The 20537-nt window shown below is 49.0% G+C and overlaps 1 protein-coding gene across 1 annotated transcript in view; it reads left to right on the plus strand.

The window, feature by feature from the left end:
* Nucleotides 1-17546, plus strand: part of OC90 (otoconin 90) — a 35735-nt gene extending 18189 nt beyond the window's left edge. Inside the window, exons 6-15 of the mRNA XM_057532422.1 lie at nucleotides 1179-1291; nucleotides 3244-3372; nucleotides 3525-3566; nucleotides 4825-4875; nucleotides 7547-7594; nucleotides 9441-9494; nucleotides 11161-11277; nucleotides 11916-12087; nucleotides 14648-14754; nucleotides 17254-17546. Of these exons, the coding sequence (XP_057388405.1) occupies nucleotides 1179-1291; nucleotides 3244-3372; nucleotides 3525-3566; nucleotides 4825-4875; nucleotides 7547-7594; nucleotides 9441-9494; nucleotides 11161-11277; nucleotides 11916-12087; nucleotides 14648-14754; nucleotides 17254-17546 (1126 nt within the window). The remainder of the gene's footprint in view (nucleotides 1-1178; nucleotides 1292-3243; nucleotides 3373-3524; nucleotides 3567-4824; nucleotides 4876-7546; nucleotides 7595-9440; nucleotides 9495-11160; nucleotides 11278-11915; nucleotides 12088-14647; nucleotides 14755-17253) is intronic.
* Nucleotides 17547-20537: the final 2991 nt, after the last annotated feature.

Genomic DNA, 20537 nt, shown 5'->3' on the forward strand with positions numbered 1-20537 from the left:
GCTGTAGTAATAGTAATAGTAATCATAATAATAGTAGTAATAGCATCAGTGCTAATAAAACTGTAATGGTGGTGGTGGTAGTAGTAGTAGTAGCAGTAGGAGTAGTAGTAATAGCAGTAATTGGAGCTATAGTAACTGCAGCAGCAACAGGAGTGTGGAACCAGGAAATTGAACCCACATCTCACCCCTACTCCAGGACCATGTCTATACCTCACGGGTATTATATTTGTGCCCAAATCCAGTGTGATAAAGTGTGTGCTTTCATCTACACAGACTCCCAGAAGATAGGGAAGGATTCCCATTGGTGTAAATTGTTTCTGCACCAAAAGGGCAGGTTGTCATTTCTGGGACCATAAGCCAGCTCGTTGACATTCAGAAAGGGGGAGGCTGATTCTGTTCGGGGCACGTTGCCAGAACCATTTCTGGGAATGTGTTTTCCTTTCAGGTCCTCCCTTACCACTTCCTTTAGTTATTAAAACACCCACAAACCTAGAAGTCAAAGAAATGAAGCAGTAATTCATCCCTGTCTGAATGATCAAAGCACTGATGGCCAGAACTGGCAGAATGGTGGGCCTACCCAATTTCAATTACTTTACACATTGCAGTTGATGGAGGTGGGGATTTCCAGACTCCTGGAGGACAGATTATTTCCACCTCGAACTTGCACGCCAGATTCCAAAAACAATTGCCATAGTTTATTGAGTGTCAACCACATGACAGGGTCTTTATAGACATTCTCTTGACTCCCCCAAATTCTTACGAGTTAGGTAATGTGAGAAACTTAGTAGCTTGCCCATACAGCTGCCTGTATGTCTTCTTTACATTGGTTTTCACTGCTTGCTGCATGCACTGCAAGAGCCACCTGACTCCCTTGTTTAGTGTCAGCCTCTCTCTGTGATCAACCTTGACCTTGGCAAGTTACAGAGCTTTATGTGTCTCACTTTTCACACACATAAATGCTCATAAGCATAATAGCACCTGCTGCATAGGTAATATAATTCAAATTCAAATATTGTGTGTTTGTGTGTGTGTGTGTGTGTGTGTGTGTGTATACACTAAGCATTTGGAACAGGCCACTGCCAGAAACCAACGAGAGACACAGAATGATCATGTGCTGCCTGCCCCTCTTCTGACCCTAACCCACACTCTCACCCTGTCCCTTCCCCATCCTGCCACAGCTGTTGCTTCCAGCATCGCAGGTGTTACGAGGAGGCTGCAGAGATGGACTGTCTGCAAGACCCCGCCAAGCTTAGCACAGATGTCAACTGTGTCAGCAAGAGTATCACCTGTGGTGAGCATCTCCAGGTGTCCCAGGAGGCTGGGCTGAGAAACATCAGTTCAGAGATCACAGGCCCGGGCTCCCAGGGTCCACCCTCATCATCATCACCATTGGCAACATCACTGTGTATACTTAGAGCCCTACAAGGGCCAGATCTATGGCATCTGTGCCTTGCATGGAGTAGAGGCGCAACAAATTCTTTTTGAATTGAAACAGTGGCTGCTCAGCAGATTATTTGATCTACAATTTTATGCTTGTACCAAGCCTGGGCTCTTGAGAAGAGCAAATAGCTTACTACTTATGCATTGTGTGATTTAGGGGGAATACCCTGACCTTCTACTTAACAACTGGGACTCTCAAAATGGGGAGGAGGAAACCTGCTTCAGAGATTTGTTATAAAAATTAAGTAATGCTTAAAGGTAAAACAATGTTACATTTTAAAAATGTAAACAATGTTAAGTGTAAAACAGTTAATATGGTGACTGGCATCTGTTGAGAACTCAGTGACGGAAGTGGAGTCCACGAGGGAGGAATAAGGCTGGTGTGGTTGTAGGAATCAGGCACACACGGCGGTTCAAATCTCAGCCCTCCACATTAATAGCTGTGTGACTCCAGGAATTTTATTTCATGTCTCTGGACAATCCCGGCAGAAGAAGTAGAATAGGCAAAGGCACTGAGGGAAGAGGACCATGGCATGCTGGGGTAGTATATTAGGGCTTCCTCTCTGAGTGCCTGTTATGTGTCACGGATGTTGTACACAGCAACTCTGATCGTCCTGACAACCCTATTAGATGGGGGTCATTATCCCCAGTTTTCAGACAAGGCGAGGAGAGCTCAGAGAAATTAAACAACTTGCCCAAAGTCACATAGCTGCTAAGTGGCTAAGGCAGAGTTTGAGCCCAGGTTTGACTGGTCCCACAGTCCAGGTCACATGGGCTGGCTGGAGTTCAGAGCATCAGGAAGGGTGTAAGTTACAAGGTGAGGAACACAGCGAACACGAAGAAACGAGACTCATTCATTCACTCGCTCAACACATGCGCGCTGAGCACCTACACCAAGTGTAAGACAATCGCCTACGTGTTGGGGGTACCCTGACCTTCTGGAATTTCCTCTTGGTTGTCAGACACCGAAAACGTCAGAAACAAATCATACGGTATGTTAGATAATGCTAAGATCTGCGGAAGAAAATAAATCGAGGAAAGGCATAGGGAGGGCTGGGGTGTGGGTTCCCATTTAAATAAGAAAGTCAAGAGAAGCCTCCTTGGGAAGATGACAGTTGAGCAAAGACTGAGAGGAGAAGGGATGCCAGCCTGTGGCTACTCAGAAGAGCAGACGTTGGAAGCAGCGTGTGGCGGACCCCGGGCTCCAGGTGCCTGGTGTGTTTCAGAAACAAGGGGGACAGTGGGTCAGAAGTGGGGAGACGGGGGAGGAGTGGAAAAAGGTGAGGTCTGAGAAGGAACAGGGGGCAGTGCCTTTTACTTTGAGTGTGGAAGTTGCTCAAAGTTCTGAACACACACACACACAAAGGTATAGTTTGACCTGGGTTTGAAAAGGACTGTTCTGGCCCCTCAGTGAGAAGAGGCTGGGCAGCCGGGGAGGAGGCGGGGGGCCGGTGAGGCCACTCACATCACCCAGGCAGGGGGTGATGGGGGTGGAGTGGAGATGGGGACGCATGTCAGGCTCAAATAGGTTGAAAGTAGCCGGTAGGATGGCCTGGTGGATCCGGTGCAAGTGCGGGGTGGGGGGGGAGCCGAAAGGAGTGCCTATAGCTCCCGGGCTGGGCCCACACGGCTGAAGGGATGGAGCTGGCGTGGATGAGATGAAATTGGCGTGGGTGAGACGAAGAAAACCGCGAGAGAATCAGGGCTTTGGGGGCAGAGCGGGAGTCAGTTTTAGAGTTTGCCTCACCTCTTGGGATTCCCAGTGAGCTCTTCCGGTCTGCTCTGCCCTTGCTCTGTGGACAGAGTCCGGGGACGCTTGTGAGCACCTGCTGTGTACCTGTGACAAGGCTGCCATAGAGTGCTTGGCTCAGTCCAGTATCAACTCTTCCCTGAACCTTCTGGACACGTCCTTCTGTCTGGCTCAGCCTCCAGGTAGGAAGATCCAGGCCCTGCATCAGCGGTGGGGCTGGCGATCTGCAGCGGGAGCTGGTATGGGACCAGTCATTGCTGCGTTTCTTCAGATGCCAAGTCCAGCGCCTTCTAACATTCTCCAAAACCACTTCTCTAATGTGCTTTCCCTTCAGAGACAACCAGCAGGAAAGAGCTGCTGACACTTCTGCCCAGAGGTAAGGTCTTCTCGGGAAGCTGCTCTTGTTTGGACCACAGGGCTCTGGCTACTGATGGGAATGGGTGGATACACCCCCTCCACCCGGCCTGCCTCACCGAAGCTGGAGTGACCCATGGCACTGAAGACCTGCCCACATCCCCCAGCCGGAGACGCCATTACTTCTGATAAACTCAGTTCACACCCAAAATCAAATGGCCCTTTCTACGTAGACAGGTGTGAATTTAATCCACTTAGGACGGAGACCCCAGGATCCTTCTCTCGGCCTATAGTTGTAAGCAGGACAGGGTCCAGTGCTCAGATGGGGCAAGGCCCCTCCCGGCTGGGTGCGCTCCTGGCCACTGAGGCCTCCTGGGAACAGACCAGCTGTCCCCCTCCTCTGCCCCCCAGAGCCTGCAGCCCAAGGAGCTGCCTGGATTCAGGTGAGGCCCCTTGAAGGGGAAGCTGTTTTCTCGTGTGTCACTTTTCAGGACAGGGTAGCCTCCTTATAACTATCTACTGAGCTAAGCAAGGGATGATTCTGACTCTAAAACATGCATCTTATGAAAAAAGTGAGAGTTAAGTTTATGCCCATCATTCCTTGTCTGCCAAAGTTCCCACGATCTTTCAGTCCCAATACTGTGGGTACCCAGGAATGGGAAGTTCGAGGTGCACCTCGGCCAACCATCCCTCCTTTCCCGGGGCCGGGCTCTTTCTCAGAATTAGCACTGCAGTGTTTGTTAAAGAGGAAGCCGATATGGCTGTGTGTGCGTGGATGCAGGTGTGCCCGTGCCTATGAGTGTGCACGGGTGTGTGCACGCGTGGGTTTGTGTATGGGCATGTATAGGCTGACGCGTGTGTATGGCTGCGTGCGTGCGCGCGGGATGTACCTCTGGACTTTCTGAGTCAGCGCCCTTTTCTCTCTGCCATCTGCCTTCCCCTTGAACAGAGGTTTTCTCAAATTGGGACCACACTCCATAGGCACAAACCTTCGGAGTTTGCAGCCCTTTCGTCCACAGCCTGTGTCCAATGGTGTCGCCTTCTCCCCCAGAACCCAGCGCTGGCTGGAGTCCCGCCCGAGGGGGGGCCTTGCTGGGCACCCCTGTGTCCTGGGCGGTGTGCGAGAGTCAGAGGTATCCCGAGGCGGGACAAGCAGCCCTTCTGGGAACATCTTTTACAGCCCCTTATCCTCCTGCCTCATCCAGCCACCCAGCCTGTCCTTGGGGACCCTTGGCACTTGCATCCCTCACTCGTTGCTCCTGGGGGCTCTCTTTTTCCAGTGGTTCCTGTGGAGCCCACGGACTCCAGCCTGACGGCCCTCTCAGGAGAAGGTGAGCACAGGGGGACCGGTATGGAACCCAAATATCTGTGGGGTTTTTTTTTTTTTTTTTGTAGAGTAGCTTTATTTTTTTTCTTTTTTTAAATTTTATTTTTATTGGAGTATAGTTGATTTACAAAGTTGTGTTAGTTTCAGGTGTACAGCAAAGTGATTCATGTATACATATACATATATCCCTTCTTTTTCAGATTCTTTCGCCATGTAGGTTATTACAGAATATTGAGTAGAGGTCCCTGTGCTCTACAGTAGGTCCTTGTTGTTTATCTATTTTATATATAGCAGTGTGTATTTGTTAATCCCAAGCTCCTAATTTATCCCCCTCCACGTTTCCCCTTTGGTAACCATAAGTTCGTTTTCAAGGTCTGTGAGTCTCTTTCTGCCGTGTTTTGATTGTGCCAGCTGCCTGCTTGCTGGGATTATCTCCCTTAAAATGCTCCCTGCCTGGGCTTACAATGGAACTGCCTCAGGAACATTCTAGAACCCCTCCTACTTCCTTTTTTTTTTTTTTAATTTTATTTATTTATTTATTTATTTGTTTATTTATGGCTGTGTTGGGTCTTCGTTTCTGTGCGAGGGCTTTCTCCAGTTGTGGCAAGCGGGGGCCACTCTTCATCGTGGTGCGCGGGCCTCTCACTATCGCGGCCCCTCTCTTTGCGGGGCACAGGCTCCAGATGCGCAGGCTCAGTAGTTGTGGCTCACGGGCCCAGCCGCTCTGTGGCACGTGGGATCTTCCCAGACCAGGGCTTGAACCCGTGTCCCCTGCATCAGCAGGCAGACTCTCAACCACTGCGCCACCAGGGAAGCCCCTACTTCCTTTTGACTGCCAAATCTCTTCTCTACTTGCTCAGCTTTCTCCCACACTCCTAGTTCCACCTTAGGAGAATTGCCAGATAAAACACAGACCCCGCCCTCAACCGTCTGACATTGAACTTCAGATCACCAACACATACTTTGTTAATATAAGTATGTCCCAGGATTTGCATGGGACTTACTTCTACTAAAAATGTATCTTTTCTTCATGCGAAATCCCAATTGAACTGGGCATCCTGGATTTTTATTTGCTAAATCTGGCAACTCTTCACCTCAGGGAGATCACGCTGCACACCCACCGCCCTACAAGTCCGTGTACTGCTCTCCTCTGCTGTTGCTGCTGCTGCTTCTGCCAGGGTAAAAGCAGAGGCTCATGCGTTCACCCCCCAGCCATCCTCCATGTCCAAGGGCATGTCATCCCCAACGGCTTCCGGCCAGCCCGTGCCTTGGAGACCAGGTCCAGGGAAAAGAGGAAATGGCACCGACGCCAAACCAAAGCTCCACCGTACGCCCTGCTTCCAACCGGCAGCCATTCCCAGCATGCCTGGCAGTGGCCACGTCCCTTCTAAATTGAGGATAAGCTACGGGCTTCACCGCCCTGCCAGACAAGCACAAAATAACCCCAGATTCGTACATTTGCCACTTTCTTCAGCCTGAACCATCACCCCTTTGTGGCACAACCCTGGAAAAGACTCACAGTAAATAAGGTTCCTCAAGGAGTCTAGAGCCTAACGGGAGGAGGTGAGGGGATACACCCTCATCTTCGCTCCCCAGCGCACTCGCACTCTCCCCCTCACATCCATGACCTAGGCAGTGGCCACAGATGCCCTCAGAGGAGGGGGCAGCCTGAATGCGGGCTCAAAAATCAATCGTGCAGGTGCAGGTGGGACAGTTTGTGAGGAAAAAGATCTGGGGTTTGTAGTTGTTCTCGCCATTATGGGATGAAATTATGTTTTGGAGTCAGGCAGATTTGGGATGGATTCCCTGCTCTCCTATTTTTCATCTGTGTGACTTGGGAAGCGTGGTTTAAGCTTTAATTTCCCCTTTGCATAAAGCAGGTATCAGCATTTTTTTATGTTAAGGGACAGATAGTAAATATTTTAGACTTTGTGGACCAGAGGATCGCTGTCGCAACTACCCAACTCTGCCATTGCAGCAGAAAAGCAGCCATAGACAATCTGTAACTGGATGGGTGTGGCTGTAGTGCCAATAAAACTTTATTTACAAAAATGGGTTGAGGGCCAGGCCATAGTTTACCAGTCCCTGGAAAGGGATGATTATCCTGGTCCATTGTGGTGATTGGAGAATGAGACAGAGCATGGGAAGATTCTGGGCCAGCATCTTCTTCCAAAAATTCTAGTGTGACTATAAAAAACCACACACAATGTCAAATCACATGCAGGATACTGGACGACTTGCCTAAAATACATAATCTCATTTAATGCTCATACAACCCTATGAAATAATTGCTGTAACCTCCATATTGAGATGGTAAATTGAGATGGAGAGGGAAGTTGTCCAAGCCCAGAGCTGGGTGGTAGATCTGAGATTTGAGGCCGCCACTGTCTCCATCCTTACTTATAGACCTAAACTCCCTCTTCAGCTGCCTTCCCCAACAAAGCCATTCCAACCAGGGGAAATTATGGCCCTTTCTCCCAAAGAGGTCATTTGCCGGTCTCTCTGCCTAAACACAGGACTGGCCCTTATCTGGCCTCTTGTCCACTGACTTGGGAAGTAATGGAGCAACAACATCCAGACATAGTCTGATCAGATTGCCATGGGCCTTCTCTCCTCTGCCCAGCTAAGGTGCTGAGCTGGGTTGGTAATTGAGATGTGGTGGTTTCTTTTCACAGTGGCGGCTGAGACCAGAGCTGCCCGACTGACCATTCTCTCCAGGACAAGTAAGCAGAGGGGACTACATAGGAGGACAGCAAGAAACCCAGTGGAGAAATGCCACCTAAATATTTGTGTTCAGTTCTGGTGACCAGTTTTTGACATGGCCTGGAGGAAATATTATTATACCCATTTTGCAGATTATATCGGAAACTGGGGCTCTGGGAGGTTAAAAGCTCTGTCATTCAGCAGTGACTTGTAGACTGATTTCTAACCCCAGACTTCATTCAGGCTTTCTGTTATACAATAGTGATTCCCAGAGAACAACCTCCTACTTAAAAATACCTAGACGGAGATGTCATCAGAAGAATTAACATATTTACTTTGCTTGTGGTCATTAACAACCATGGCTCCTTTATTAATAAGTATAAACAACAGATAATAACGGTTTACTAAATACTAAGAGTGACTAAGTAAACAAACGGATTCCTTGCTTAATAGGCAGTGACATTGTTGAGGACCTCCGATGTGTCGGCGGGTTCCTAGGCCCCTATGCACCTTCTCTGAGTTAATCCTCCCTCATCCTAGAGGCCCGTTGTTATCCTCATTTTACAGGTAAAGGAGGAACTCTGAGAGGCGGGGTCATTTCCGCAGGGTAGTACAGCTTAGTATTCCTTTGGTTCTGAATCTGTACATTCTGCCTTTGACGAGAACCACCTGCCCCAGCTTAGAACTGCCGAGATTTTCTCCCTTTGCTGAGCGTTCGTGTCCACATCAGGAAATTTCAAAGCCTATTTTCACATAACATCATCATAAACTTGGTCTTTGGCACATTGAAGTTAAGGCAGTTCCTTCCTTTCCGAAGCATTTTGGAGTTCCCACCTCTAGCTCTCTGGGGTACAGCCAGAAGGGAAATAGCCTAGCATAGTGGTTAAGTGGGTCAACTTTAGCCAGGTGGCCCAGGTTTGCATGTCACCATTTCCTGGCTCCGTGACCTTGAGCAAGTGTGTCCCCTTTCTCATTTGTGAATGAGGGTGAGCATAGTTCTAACTCACGGGGTTGTTATTGAGTTAATGTAATTGAAACACTTAGTGCTGTCTATGGCATGTAGTAAGTCTTAGTTCATTCTGGCTGCTATAACAAAGTACCACAGACTGGGTGGCTTATAACAACAGACGTTTATTTCTCATGGTTCTGGAAATCCAAGATCAAGATGCCAGCATCGTCAAGTTCTGGTAAGAGTCCACTGCTTAGTGATGGACGGCTACCTTCTCACTGCGTCCTCATATGGGAGAAGGGATGAGGGAGCTCTCTGGGGTCCCTTTTATAAGGACACTAATCCCATCAGAAGGGATCTGCCCTCATGAGCTAATCACCTCTCAGAGTCCCATCTCTAAATGCCATCCTGTTGGGGGTTAGGTTTCAATATAGGAATCTGGGTCGGGGGGAAATACACACTCATTCTATAGCATACTAGAAGCTTGATGACTATTAAACAGCAACCAATTCATTTCACAAAGAAACCAGGGCTCAGCAGCCTTCCTGAAGCCACACCACAAGCAACTGGAATCACACAGTTCTGCTGCCTTATTCTCCCCTGTTCAAAAAATGTGATTTTTATTTGTTTATTTATTTTCATTCAAATTCTGGAGAAGTCTGCTTTCTCAAAGTATTTCAACAGACTCACCTGCTTCCAGCATGACAAGTTGCGGCTGCGTTTATCAGCAAGCCTGAGTCTGGGGGTTTTTTAGCTCAGCAGGAACCCTGCTCTCACCAGCTCTCCTGGGAGGTGACCAGGGGCAGAGCAAGGAGCACGTTGCCTCCTGGGCTCAGCGGGATGGGAGCTGCCTCTGGAGACCAAGATGGGACAGACTGGAGTTAATGCTTACTCCCTCTCTCTTCTTCTGGGGACAGAACCAGGCCAAGTCCAGGAAGACACAGAAGATGCAAGGACCACACCTTCTCCAGGTAAGCATGCTCAGCTTTGTATATGTTGTATATATTGTTGTCCCCCATATATTTATGAAATCAAGTGTGTTCCCCAGAATGAAAGAAATCATTGAAGCCAATTTACTTTTACATCCCCCTGTCCAAAATTAGACAAGTGAAATCAGAAAATAGATTCATTAGTAGGAAGATACTGAAACCTACCTGCTAAAGAGATGCATTTAGAAAAATATAGAAAACTGTACTTAGTTGTCTATTTAAATCCACATTATAAAAATAGCTAGTTTTAATATTTGAGGATGCTTTCTTCCAGTCTGCCCCAACCCACAGTGAGCACATCTGTGAACATAAATAAAATGAATTTGAGATCACTTGGCAGCCATGGTTTTGCAGTCTGAGTTGCATCACTTCATACAATGAGATGATATTCCCCTGACATGAAATATTTTTCTGTAACATGATTTTTAGAGGCTGTGCAATGGTTTCTTGTATGGAATCCTATAAATTGTTTAATCAATTATTTCCAACGTGTGTTATTATAAATAATAGATATGCACTTTCTTTATGCCCATCCACTTCTGATAAATGCCTAGAAGTTGAATTGCTGGATAAAAGGTATAATCATTTCAGGGCTCTCAATATGTTGCCAAATTGCCCTGGAGAAAAATTGAACCAATTTACATTCATATGCACACGCCAGGGGCCAATAGCGCCTACTATTATTTAAAAACAAGGAAACAAAAAACCTGTACCCATTTTTAATAGAAAATAAAGGTAGCTCATTATTTTCCACTGTTCCCTCTGATTCACCTTTGTGGGGTTGGAGAGCTGGGCAGGATGCTAAACCTAGGAGACTGAGGTTACGACAGGACTGCTAAAGGGTTGCTTCTAACCCATCAGGACCAGTGTTGAGCAAGCTGAGACAGAAGCCCAGATGTATGAAGCAAACCAATATGGTGGATTTGGGGAAGGACTGCAAGTCAGAGGCCCAGGTCTTACCCAGAGCGCTGGGAGCTGAGCCTGGGTCAGCAGATGAGTGGGCACGGAGCTTACTGAGGCTCCCTTGGTCTGGACCACACGGGGCTGGAGATCTGGCCTGTGGGCTGGAGATCTCCCTGCCTCCAGGCAATGGAGCTGGTGGGACTGAGGTCTGAGAGCAAAGGGAGATCCAGACAGGGCCAGGGAGCCTGCATGGGGCAGGCAGAGCCACAACACGGGCAGCCTTGACGGCCACGGAGAGGACCTTGCACTTAACTCTGAGTATGAGGAGAAGCTGACGCAGTGCTTTGAGGAGTTTGCATTACTGGGTACTGTGAGTTGGCTTAATCGCTCCACCATTCTTTTTCTCTCTTCACCCATGAGCATCATCGTGGACCTTCACTTGGCAGGCTCATGATGGTAAACACAGCACAAATACAGGCCTGAGAGGCTATGACTTTTCTCGCCCACAAGATATCATCCAGGTGGTCTAGCTTGGGGTCCTGTCAGTTTTAATGTTATCGTAGGAAATTTGGAAATTCTCACGTAGTGTCCATGGATCCCTGAGGCTCTGCCCTGATGCCTGCAGACCCAGTTTGAAGACACTCTCCCGATGCTTTGTCTGCATTTGGCCCTGACTACATGTCCATCTGCAAACCTCTTCTTGAACCACTTTTCAAATATGGACCATAAAGGTATGTGTTTTCAGGGTCTGCAGAGATTGTTGCCACAGCTAAAGGTGTAACCATCGTCCCTGTCGGCATTAAATCTTTGGGGTTGGCTGTGTCATCCGTCAGAAGTGGTCCTGAGGAGACATCTGGAAAAGGTGAGCAGAAGCAGGCAGAGATGTCTGTCCTCTCCCGGCCTTGGGATCCTCTGGTGAAGTCGTTAACCAAGCCTTCGGCTACCGCGTCGTACTGTGACTGTCCCACTTGGTGCCACTAGGAGGCGCCATCCCTCCTGCCGCTTGAGCACTTCGATTCTCAGAGCGGGCAGATGAGCCTGCAGCCATCAGCTGCTGGAGGCCGAGCCGGGGAAAGGAACCCCTGACCGAGGGCTCCTGTCGCTCTTACTGGCCCTGAAGGAAAGAGCTGGGCGTCATCCGCAGCATGGTTTGCTGGAAAGAATGAAACACTTGGGTTTGGATGGTTCTCCTCCTTGGCTGTCCTCCCTCGGCTGCCTTAGCAAAGGCCCCGCACCGGCAAGCAGCCACAGCCAGTGGGACACACAGGGCTCTGCTCACGCCTGGGCAAGCCCTCCACGCATGCAAGGCTCTCGAGGGGGAGGTTGGGGAGGAGCCCTGCGCAGGCCTCCGGCTTCGTGGTTCTTCCCCCTCTGAACGGAGGACAATGGAGTCTGCACAGTGGGCTTGTGCCTAGCTTAGCACAAGTTGCAGGCTGAGGAGGAGGGGAGAGGAGAAGGAGGGCAGAGAGAGAGAGACAGAGAGTCCTTGTTTCTCATCAGCCTGTGACAGGTTCACCTTCCTGCGCCTGGGAAGCGGGGACAACGCTTGGGTGATGCCACAGCTTGGAGAGATGCTCTTTTGTCTGACATCCCGGTGCCCGGAGGAATTTGAATCTTACGGCTGTTACTGTGGGCAGGAAGGACAAGGCGAGCCAAGGGACGCTCTGGACAGGTACAGCCGGGCGAGGATGGCGGGTGGGTGGTGTTGATGCTGCAGCGAGAGATGATAGCCTTCTTCGACGTTGGACATTGCTTCGGGCTCACAGAGAGCTCGCTGAGTGGCGTTATTTCACTCAGGAGGGCTTGCTGTCATTATGGTCCCATTTTCCTGATGAGCAGTTGAGGCCCCGAGGCTGACTTGTCTGAGGTCCTTCAGCCACAAAGGGGCAGAGCCGGGCAGATCCAGATCTTTCGATTTGGTCTAGAGCTCCACCACGAATACTGCCCAGCTGCTCTGAGGGTCAATCTGCAAAGACACTTCGGAAGACCCCAAATCTGCCTATTTTGCAATGAGCAGCAGGTAGAATTGGGGTCCCTAGTTGATTTGCTCTGCAGGATGACACACTGAAATGAGCTTCTCAACAACTTTTAAGTGTAACTGTCAAATGTTTTACCTACTGTTCTTGGAAGAATTTTCACTGACCTCATGCGTTCATTAATTTATTCCTTCATTTATATAGGCATTCAGCCTACATATGTTGTGTTTTGCTCTGTGTTGGGCACTGTGCTAGGTGCTGGAGACATAAAAAGGATTAAACCTAAACAAAGCAGATTAAAACAAACTGCCTCTGCCCCATAGGAGCTTGCTGAGTGAAAGAGATGGACAATTCAACAAAATACCACCCGCTGTAACAAATGCAGTGGGGACACAGAGGAAACGATGGGGAACTCAACCTGGAGATGAGTTAGAGGAAGATTCTGAGAGTGAAATTGTGTATGCCCACCTCCGATGTTGGGCTTGCCAGGGGAGAATCAACAACTATAGCTGAGAGTGAAAAAGACGAGTCTTATTGTAGTTAACACAAAGGATACAGTACTGGCAGGAACGTGGAACATGTCCACTGCAGGTCACGTGGCGTCTTCATGGCTGTATGACTCACACAGCCACCTACCTCCACAGTAGCTCTCCTGTCTCCACTGCACAGACATCCAGCCCCATCATCCAACCTTTGCAGGGCATTCCGGGAAATCAGGGGCTCTGCTGCCCAGGCAGACTTCAGAAAATTTACCTCCCACCAGGTGATACTAAAGAAGTTTTTATTCTAGCAAAGTATATACCACACTGTGGAATCACTGTGTTTTCATCATGGGGCTTGACAACATGCCCTCTACTCTCCAAGGCAGAGAACCATTTAAGGATTGTTCCTGAGTCCACAGCACTCAGTGAGATAAGGCAAAATAGAAATCTAGGTAGCAGTAGCCACTGTGTTCTGTTGAACCCTATGGAAAGAATATGGGGGTGCTGTTGAAGAGGTTTCCTGACTACTGACCTTATTTCACAAAAAATATGAGATTTGATCAGGCAGGCAAGTGAGCTATGATACGGCTTCCTTTGTGTGACATCCATTAGGAAGAAATGGAAAAATGGAAAGCCATAGCCTTGACCAAGGAAGGATTAGTCAAAATGATATTATTTTCTGCAACGGTGTTTTTCCAAACCATGCATACTTTATATTCTGGGACACTTGAATGGTTTTCAAGGGTAGTTGGATCATATATGATTTCTGATTCACTGACTTTAGATTTTAACTATTATATTAACTATCCACCGCCACCCACCCCAGCCGAATGCCACACAAGACAGTGGCTCGGCTGTCCTAACAGCAGAATGGGGGCTGCAGTTCTCATCCCACACGGACTAATGTGATGTGAGAGGTGGATTGTTCCTCCTCCGACTGCTGGCACCCGGAATGGGTGGTGAAGCCCATACGTGGCCAAGCACAAGCACTACCAAGAAGCCGCAAATCTGCCTGATCCCAGCTCCGGCTGTGGTCTCCAGGACCGAGTGAGAGGGATTAAAGGACAGGGGAGAGTTGAAAAGAGAGGATTTAAGGAGCAATTGTAGCCCCCTATTGGTTGCAGCCATCACAAGTTCCCTCGGGATGTCCATCAGCTGGGGGGACACTGTGAGGCTTTATCAGGCCAGATGGGTGGGTCTAAAAAGCAAGAACATGATTCATTCTCATCTATTTCCTGAGGTCTTGCTCTTTGCTGGACACTTTCCTAGATGCAGTTCTTTATTTACGTTCGAGATAGTTACTCTGTTCTCTTTTAAGGCTATGGACAAAAGGGGTACCTTATGGATGTGAGATTAACTGTTCTACTATGTAAAAGGTTGGAGGGAGTGGGTTATTTCTAGCCCATATGGTATGCTAGAAGTGGTACCCCTTCCTCGAGACTCTTTATTTCCATCTTTTGGAAAATTATTGTAATAAATATGCAAGTCACCCACCTTTTCAGTCAACAGAGTCACAATAAAAACACCAAGTTTTTAAAAAAAGAGTAAGATACATCCAGTGTGATGGACACTGCCTTAGATGTGGCATCCTTGTGCAGTCCACAACCTGAACAACCATACATGGTGGCCCTTGGGATGTATATAAATCAGTCCAGTGGCACTGGAAAGGAGGCACTGGCTTCTCTCATTAATATAGGGAGTATGGGATAAGCAGGCCTGGAGTTCTGGGGGCAGCTGGGGGCTCTGGGCAGTAAGCGATTTTCCTTGCTCTTAGGTGCTGTTTGTCCCATCACTGCTGCCTGGAGCAGGTGAGAAGGCTGGGCTGCCTGCTCGAGAGGCTTCCTCGGTCACCAGTGGTATGCGTGGATGGTACCCCCAAGTGTAAGTGCTGTGAGCCAGCATAGGGGGTTGTTCTTTCATTCAAGTCAGCATCAGGACCACAGCTCATCTTATAGATGCTTTCCCAAGCACTTGTTCATCTCTAATGTGATTTAAAACGTTTCTTAACTTTGAGGCACACATTAGTACTCCTATTCCACTGAGGAGGAGACTCAAGTGCAGGAGGCTAAGTCAGCTGACAAAAGTCACAGAGCCAATAAGAGCAGACGGGGAACAATGTAAATTACCCATGCTTATTGAGTGCTTCCCATGTGCTCTTCTGAGTTTTTCTGTGTATTAACAGAGTTCATCCTCACACCAATCCTATGAGGTAGCACCACGAGACTTCCCATTTTACAGAGGCGGCGACTGAGGTCCAAGACCACACAGGTAGAGGAGGTGATAGAACTGGGGCTGGAACTGTGAAACCATAGAGCCTCAGACCCAGAACCGAGTCTTCACTGTGCCAGTGGGTCTCTTTTCCTGAGAAGCAGAGCGCTTTTCCCAAGTGAGGTCCCCTGAGGAAGCCCATAAAAAGGGGAGTGTCTCCGGCTGAAGGAAGAGGTGGGCCTGCATCTCCACTCCTCCCGGGTGTGGAAGCCGGAGGCGCCTCCGTGGCCATTCAGGGCCTGGGGGGGGGGGCGGGGGGAGGGGGGAGGGGGACATTTGGAAACAGCCCCACCCCCAGGAGCCTCACTCTGCGGGGCTTGCTTTACAACTGGCTTCATCTCCATTCTCTGGCTGCATTTCCTCATGTACATCAGTGGATGTATTTCCCTTACCCTTTGCAGTTTAAAAGGAAATGGTCCCTATAGCATTTCTCGAGAGCCCTGAGAGGGCTTGTCTCACCCTCACTTTTTATCTGGGGAAGCCCCAGGCTGAGGCTTCAGTGCTACCTTGTCCCTTGGCCTCCGGGAATCCTGACCTTGGAGGATCCTGTGTGCCTCTCACCTCCCAGGAGGGAGCTCTGTGCTTTACATATCACTTACTCATTCATTCATTCACCCAATTATCTGCTTATCCAAAAAACCTCCATCGGGACCTAGAAACACAGTGAACAGACATGATCCCTGCCTCAAATTGCTCACAGCCCGGAAGGAAGAGAGACAAGCAAGGGACTCTTCTATTCTCATTAGTATTGCTACGAGGTGGTACAGGTGCCTGGGACCGTGGTGAAAGGGGTTTTGAGCCCGCGGAATACAGCAGCCAGGATGGGAGAATTTGGGAGAAGTTAGAAGGGCAGTGAAGGAGGTTTTCCAAGAGGTTAACAGGTTCCCAGGTGGCCGCGCTGGGTGTGGGTGTTCCAAGAAAAGGGAAGAGAAAGATTGTGGCCTTTGGGGAACTCCTGGCAGTCTGGGAACGACACGTGGTTCTGTATTTCGGGAAGAGATAGTCAGAGTCGCGGGACCATGGTGATGCAAGGTGAGGCTGGCGAGACAGGTACCAGATCACGAACCCAAGGCTGAAACATTTACATTTTGTCCTCCATGGGGTGAGAAGCCAGGGGTGGGTTTAGAACCCATGAGTGACAGGATCAGATGATCGTTGTTGTCTGTGATGCAATCACGCCTTGAGGTCCCATCAGCTCAGCTAAAGGCGCCTTCACCCCTCTGGGCTCACTGAATCCAGGAAGGTTGTGTGTGTCGTTTGAACTCCTACAGGGCTTCCGTGAACTGGTTCCGACCCTCTGTGAACCCTGAGCACCGTGTCCTGTAGCAGCTGCAGGTGGCGGGTTGTGAGAAATGAGGGCATCTCGGAGCCTGCTCCGGGCCACCCCACATAAGGCACAGGGGCCCAAGCGCAGAGCTGCTCTGGGGAACAGGCTCATGTCTGGGTCCACTCTGCTCTTCCATGTCTCCTCTTTCTGCTTCCTGCTGTGGAGATGCAACGAGTATGTGGGGCTGATGTGAAGGCCAGGGTAGGAGACGTGGAGGGTCAGCGTGATGAGAAAAGGTCTGGTTGATCTGGTTGATGAATACTTTGCGGTAGGATCAGAAAAAAAACATTAAACAGACCAAATACGTCTTTGAAAACCACAGACAAGGAAAACGTCTGCAGAATGCTTGCCTATGTCCGAGCACCTTCACATACGTTATTTCCTTTGAATCACACGCGTGTTCTGCACGCCAACCCGCACTACATGCAATTGAAACCTTCAAGAAATAAAGTAGGGTCACCGGACTGAGCAAATAAAAATACAGATAGCAAAAATATATGTATTTCCGCTGTGATAGTAAGAACCATAGGGTAGGATTTGATGGGAAAGACACTCCCTTTAGCCAGAGGGGCTGGAGGAAGCTTTCTGGACGGGGCGGGGGATGCCGGGTGGATTCCTGATGGACGAGTATGCGCTAACCAGGAGGAGAAAGTTAAGAATATTCCCAGTAGAGGAATCAGTGGACGCAGGACCAAGAGGTGCAAGATGGAGCCGGGGAGCACAGGGCGGGAGGGGCAAGCATCCTGCGGTGTCTCAGGTCTGCTACTCTGTTCTTGCCGCCTAAGGTGTGGGGCAGAGCCTGTGCGAGAAGCTGCTTTGTGTCTGTGACCAGACGGCGGCTGAGTGCCTGGCCTCCGCCTTCTATAACCAAAGCCTCAAGTCACCTGGCAGACAGGAGTGCCAGGGCCACCGGCCATCCTGCGAGGACGGCAGCATTTCAGCTTCGTCCCTTGGCTCCAGCTCTGAGGAGAACAGCGAGGAGGCCCCGCCCCCCAGGGAGGGCCTGAGAAGAACCAGAAGATTCCTGGGGAAGTCACTTGGTCTCCTGGGGACCAGGCCACAACATGGCCCCAGATAGATTCCCAGAGAAAATGACCATCACACCCTGTCGTTCTGTCCCTCCTGCTACTGTAACCTCTCTGGGCCCATCTCCATCCTCTCTGTCCTCAGCAGAGGCTCAAAGCGGGGAGAGGCAGGAAGACCCTTGCACACGTGCATTGTGATGTTTGTCAGCTCACATCCGAATGTGTCTTTGGAGAAGGCAAACGAGGGGGTGGTTATACGTTTCCTGGAGGGCACTGTAGCGGCTCAATAAATATTCCCATCAACGTTTCTTTGTCTGGTTTGGTTTTGAAGATACTGATACATGAACAGATGGCAAAGGTGAGATGGCAGAGGAACGGAGGGGGAAAGATATCTCCACTCCCCAATCACTGAAAGCTACTTTTTCTTCTATTAAAAAAATACAGAAGGGAGTATGTTTAATCAATCTTATGAGATAACCTATGGGTCACCAATAACCCACCAAAGACATATGCCAAGCACGGAGATGACAGCTCTCCGGTGTGTTATTAGGAGAATGGCCTCAGCCACCTCCATGAAGAATCGCTGATAACCCTGTCGTGGGTCTGGCAATACTAAATTGATTTTTAAAAAAATGACAGGGTTTATCCCAGTGGCTGGAAGTTTGGGGGATGCCAATGGCCACTCGGACACAGACAAATATAATGGGAATTACAAAAAAACGGAAATTATATCCCTCCATCCATCCACTCACCCACCCATCTGATAGTTATTGAGATTTTACTGTGCATCAGGCAAAAAGGCAATGTGCCTCCGGAATCCCCTTCAATATTTGATAAGGACACGAACTATAGTTCACATCACATCCTTGGTTCTCTATTCCCATAAATCACGTGTCCTGCAGTGAGAAGATACAGGGTCCCTGCCTGCTCCTCAGACAGGCGGGAAAGCAGAGCCTCTGAAGAGTGAGTGTTCGTGACCTTCTCATGGTGCGGAACAATCCTGATGTTAAAGAATTGAAAACCTTAAGAAATCAAAAGGTCGTGGTGCCAAGCCAGCAGCTGATACCCTTCCCTACCTGCCAGCGAAATCACCTGATGAGCACCTTTTGATGAATCCAACACATTGGAATCTTTTTTTTTGCATGGCATGTGGGATCTTAGTTTCCCAACCAGGGATCTAACCCTTGCCCCCCGCAGTGGTAGCGTGGAGTCTTAACCACTGGACCGCCAGGGAAGTCCCTCACATTGGAATCTTTTGAATAATGTGACCTTTTAAGTAACAGCTTAAAGTTGGGTCCTCCCAGAAGCAGACCCTTAGACAAAGACTTGAGAGCAAGTGGTTTATTTGGAAAGTGCAGGAAACGCTGAGGGGAGAGCAAAGAGATAAGACGGCAGAGGAACGGTAGCCAGTGAAAGCTGCGTTATCAAGGCAGTTGCCACTGGAAGTAGAATACGCATAGCACACACACACACACACACACACACCCGGGAGAGGAGACAGATCACCTTCTATCAGATCAGTCTCTACTCCCGTGGAGGGCGATGTCTCCTGCCTGCTGCACCTGGGGGCCGGAGGCTCCGGCGGCTGAGGAAGCCTTTAGGCAAAGAAATGCAGGTGAGAGTGGCCGGCAATCAGCCCGCGGGCACTACAGCGGTCAAGGCGAGGCGTGCCACCGATGGCACTCCCTTCCTTCAACCCAGCAGGTGTGTGCCAAGTGTCCGCTTCCCATGGCCGTCACCGTGCTGGGCCGCCCACAGGTATGGTGACCGCCTGCCTTCTCCACACCTTCACCTGAGGCAGCTGAATGTTGCTGAAGGACAAAAGCAACTGAGCTGACCCACTTCGCTTGAAGCTCATGACCACAAAAACCTCAAATGGACGCTCAACCTCTTCTTAGTAAGCTGAGTTTTCTGCTCTCCAAGGCAACTGTTTGGTCCCTTTCCTCCTCTCCTCAAACCTTCCACACCTCCCCTTGCTCTCAGCTGAGAATTGTCCAGAGCGGAAGGGTCTGAGATTTTACCTTATTTGTAACTTAACAAGTTGGTCTGCATTTCATGGATGCTGGCAGAACATACGAGATGCTTGGGTCAGAGACAAAGGACTTTATTACTTACAGTAATGGCAGTAGCCTGAGTATGAGTATTTATGCTGGTTCCTCAAGCCCTGGGCCAATGCAAAGAGGGTCAGGTAACACCTACACACAGGGTGGGTTTCATTACATAGGGAACCTAAAATATTTATAATTGGCCACAAGCCTGCATTTTACCCCAGAAAAGAGATTATCTGTATTATACAGGACAAGAAGCATGTCTGTCCTGGGCTCCAAAGGGAGATGCCATCTCTGTGTTCCAAGTCTGTAGGATGTACTATATCCTTAAAAAAAGATAATCCAGAATAAAGATAGTGTCTCTGTTCACAAGACATGCAGAAATGCAAGGCACATAGCAACAATGACCTCACCTAATACTCCACTGAGAAAATTGAAGTTTTCCAGTGGGAATGTCCTGATCTTCTAGCCACCAAAGCTACAAGATTACCGGCGGTCTTTGTCTTCCTTCTTGTTTCAATGAAAAAAGTGTTCCTTATCCATATCAAAGGTCAATCCCTCCACCTATGCTCTGGGTACAGTACCCCCCTATTGCCTTTTCCAGGGCTTGATTCCTGCAAATATTTCCTTTTTATTCTATATCAATTCATCCCTCTCTTCTTCTGTATCATTCTAATCAGCATGCAAACAATCCCTAGAGTCTCCCATCTTTAAAAAATCTCTCCCTTGACTCATTAAACTAAGATGGTCAAAACATGAAATTATAAATCTGATGCTCCTAGATTTAGTCTTGTCCTTAAATACCACACTAGGTGGTGCTATATTGGATATCTTCTGCCTGACTTCACATCATCCAGCCCTACCTTACTCCAGATCCTGCCGTGATAACCAGTTGCACACAGGCTTCAACCTGCCTCATGCGTGGGGGTGGAATCTGACAATGCCTGCCGTCTGTACGTCTACACTTCGTGCATGGGACGCAGGACTTCTCTGAGA

The sequence above is a fragment of the Balaenoptera acutorostrata genome, chromosome 17, assembly GCF_949987535.1.
Source record: "Balaenoptera acutorostrata chromosome 17, mBalAcu1.1, whole genome shotgun sequence".
Lineage (NCBI taxonomy): Eukaryota > Metazoa > Chordata > Mammalia > Artiodactyla > Balaenopteridae > Balaenoptera > Balaenoptera acutorostrata.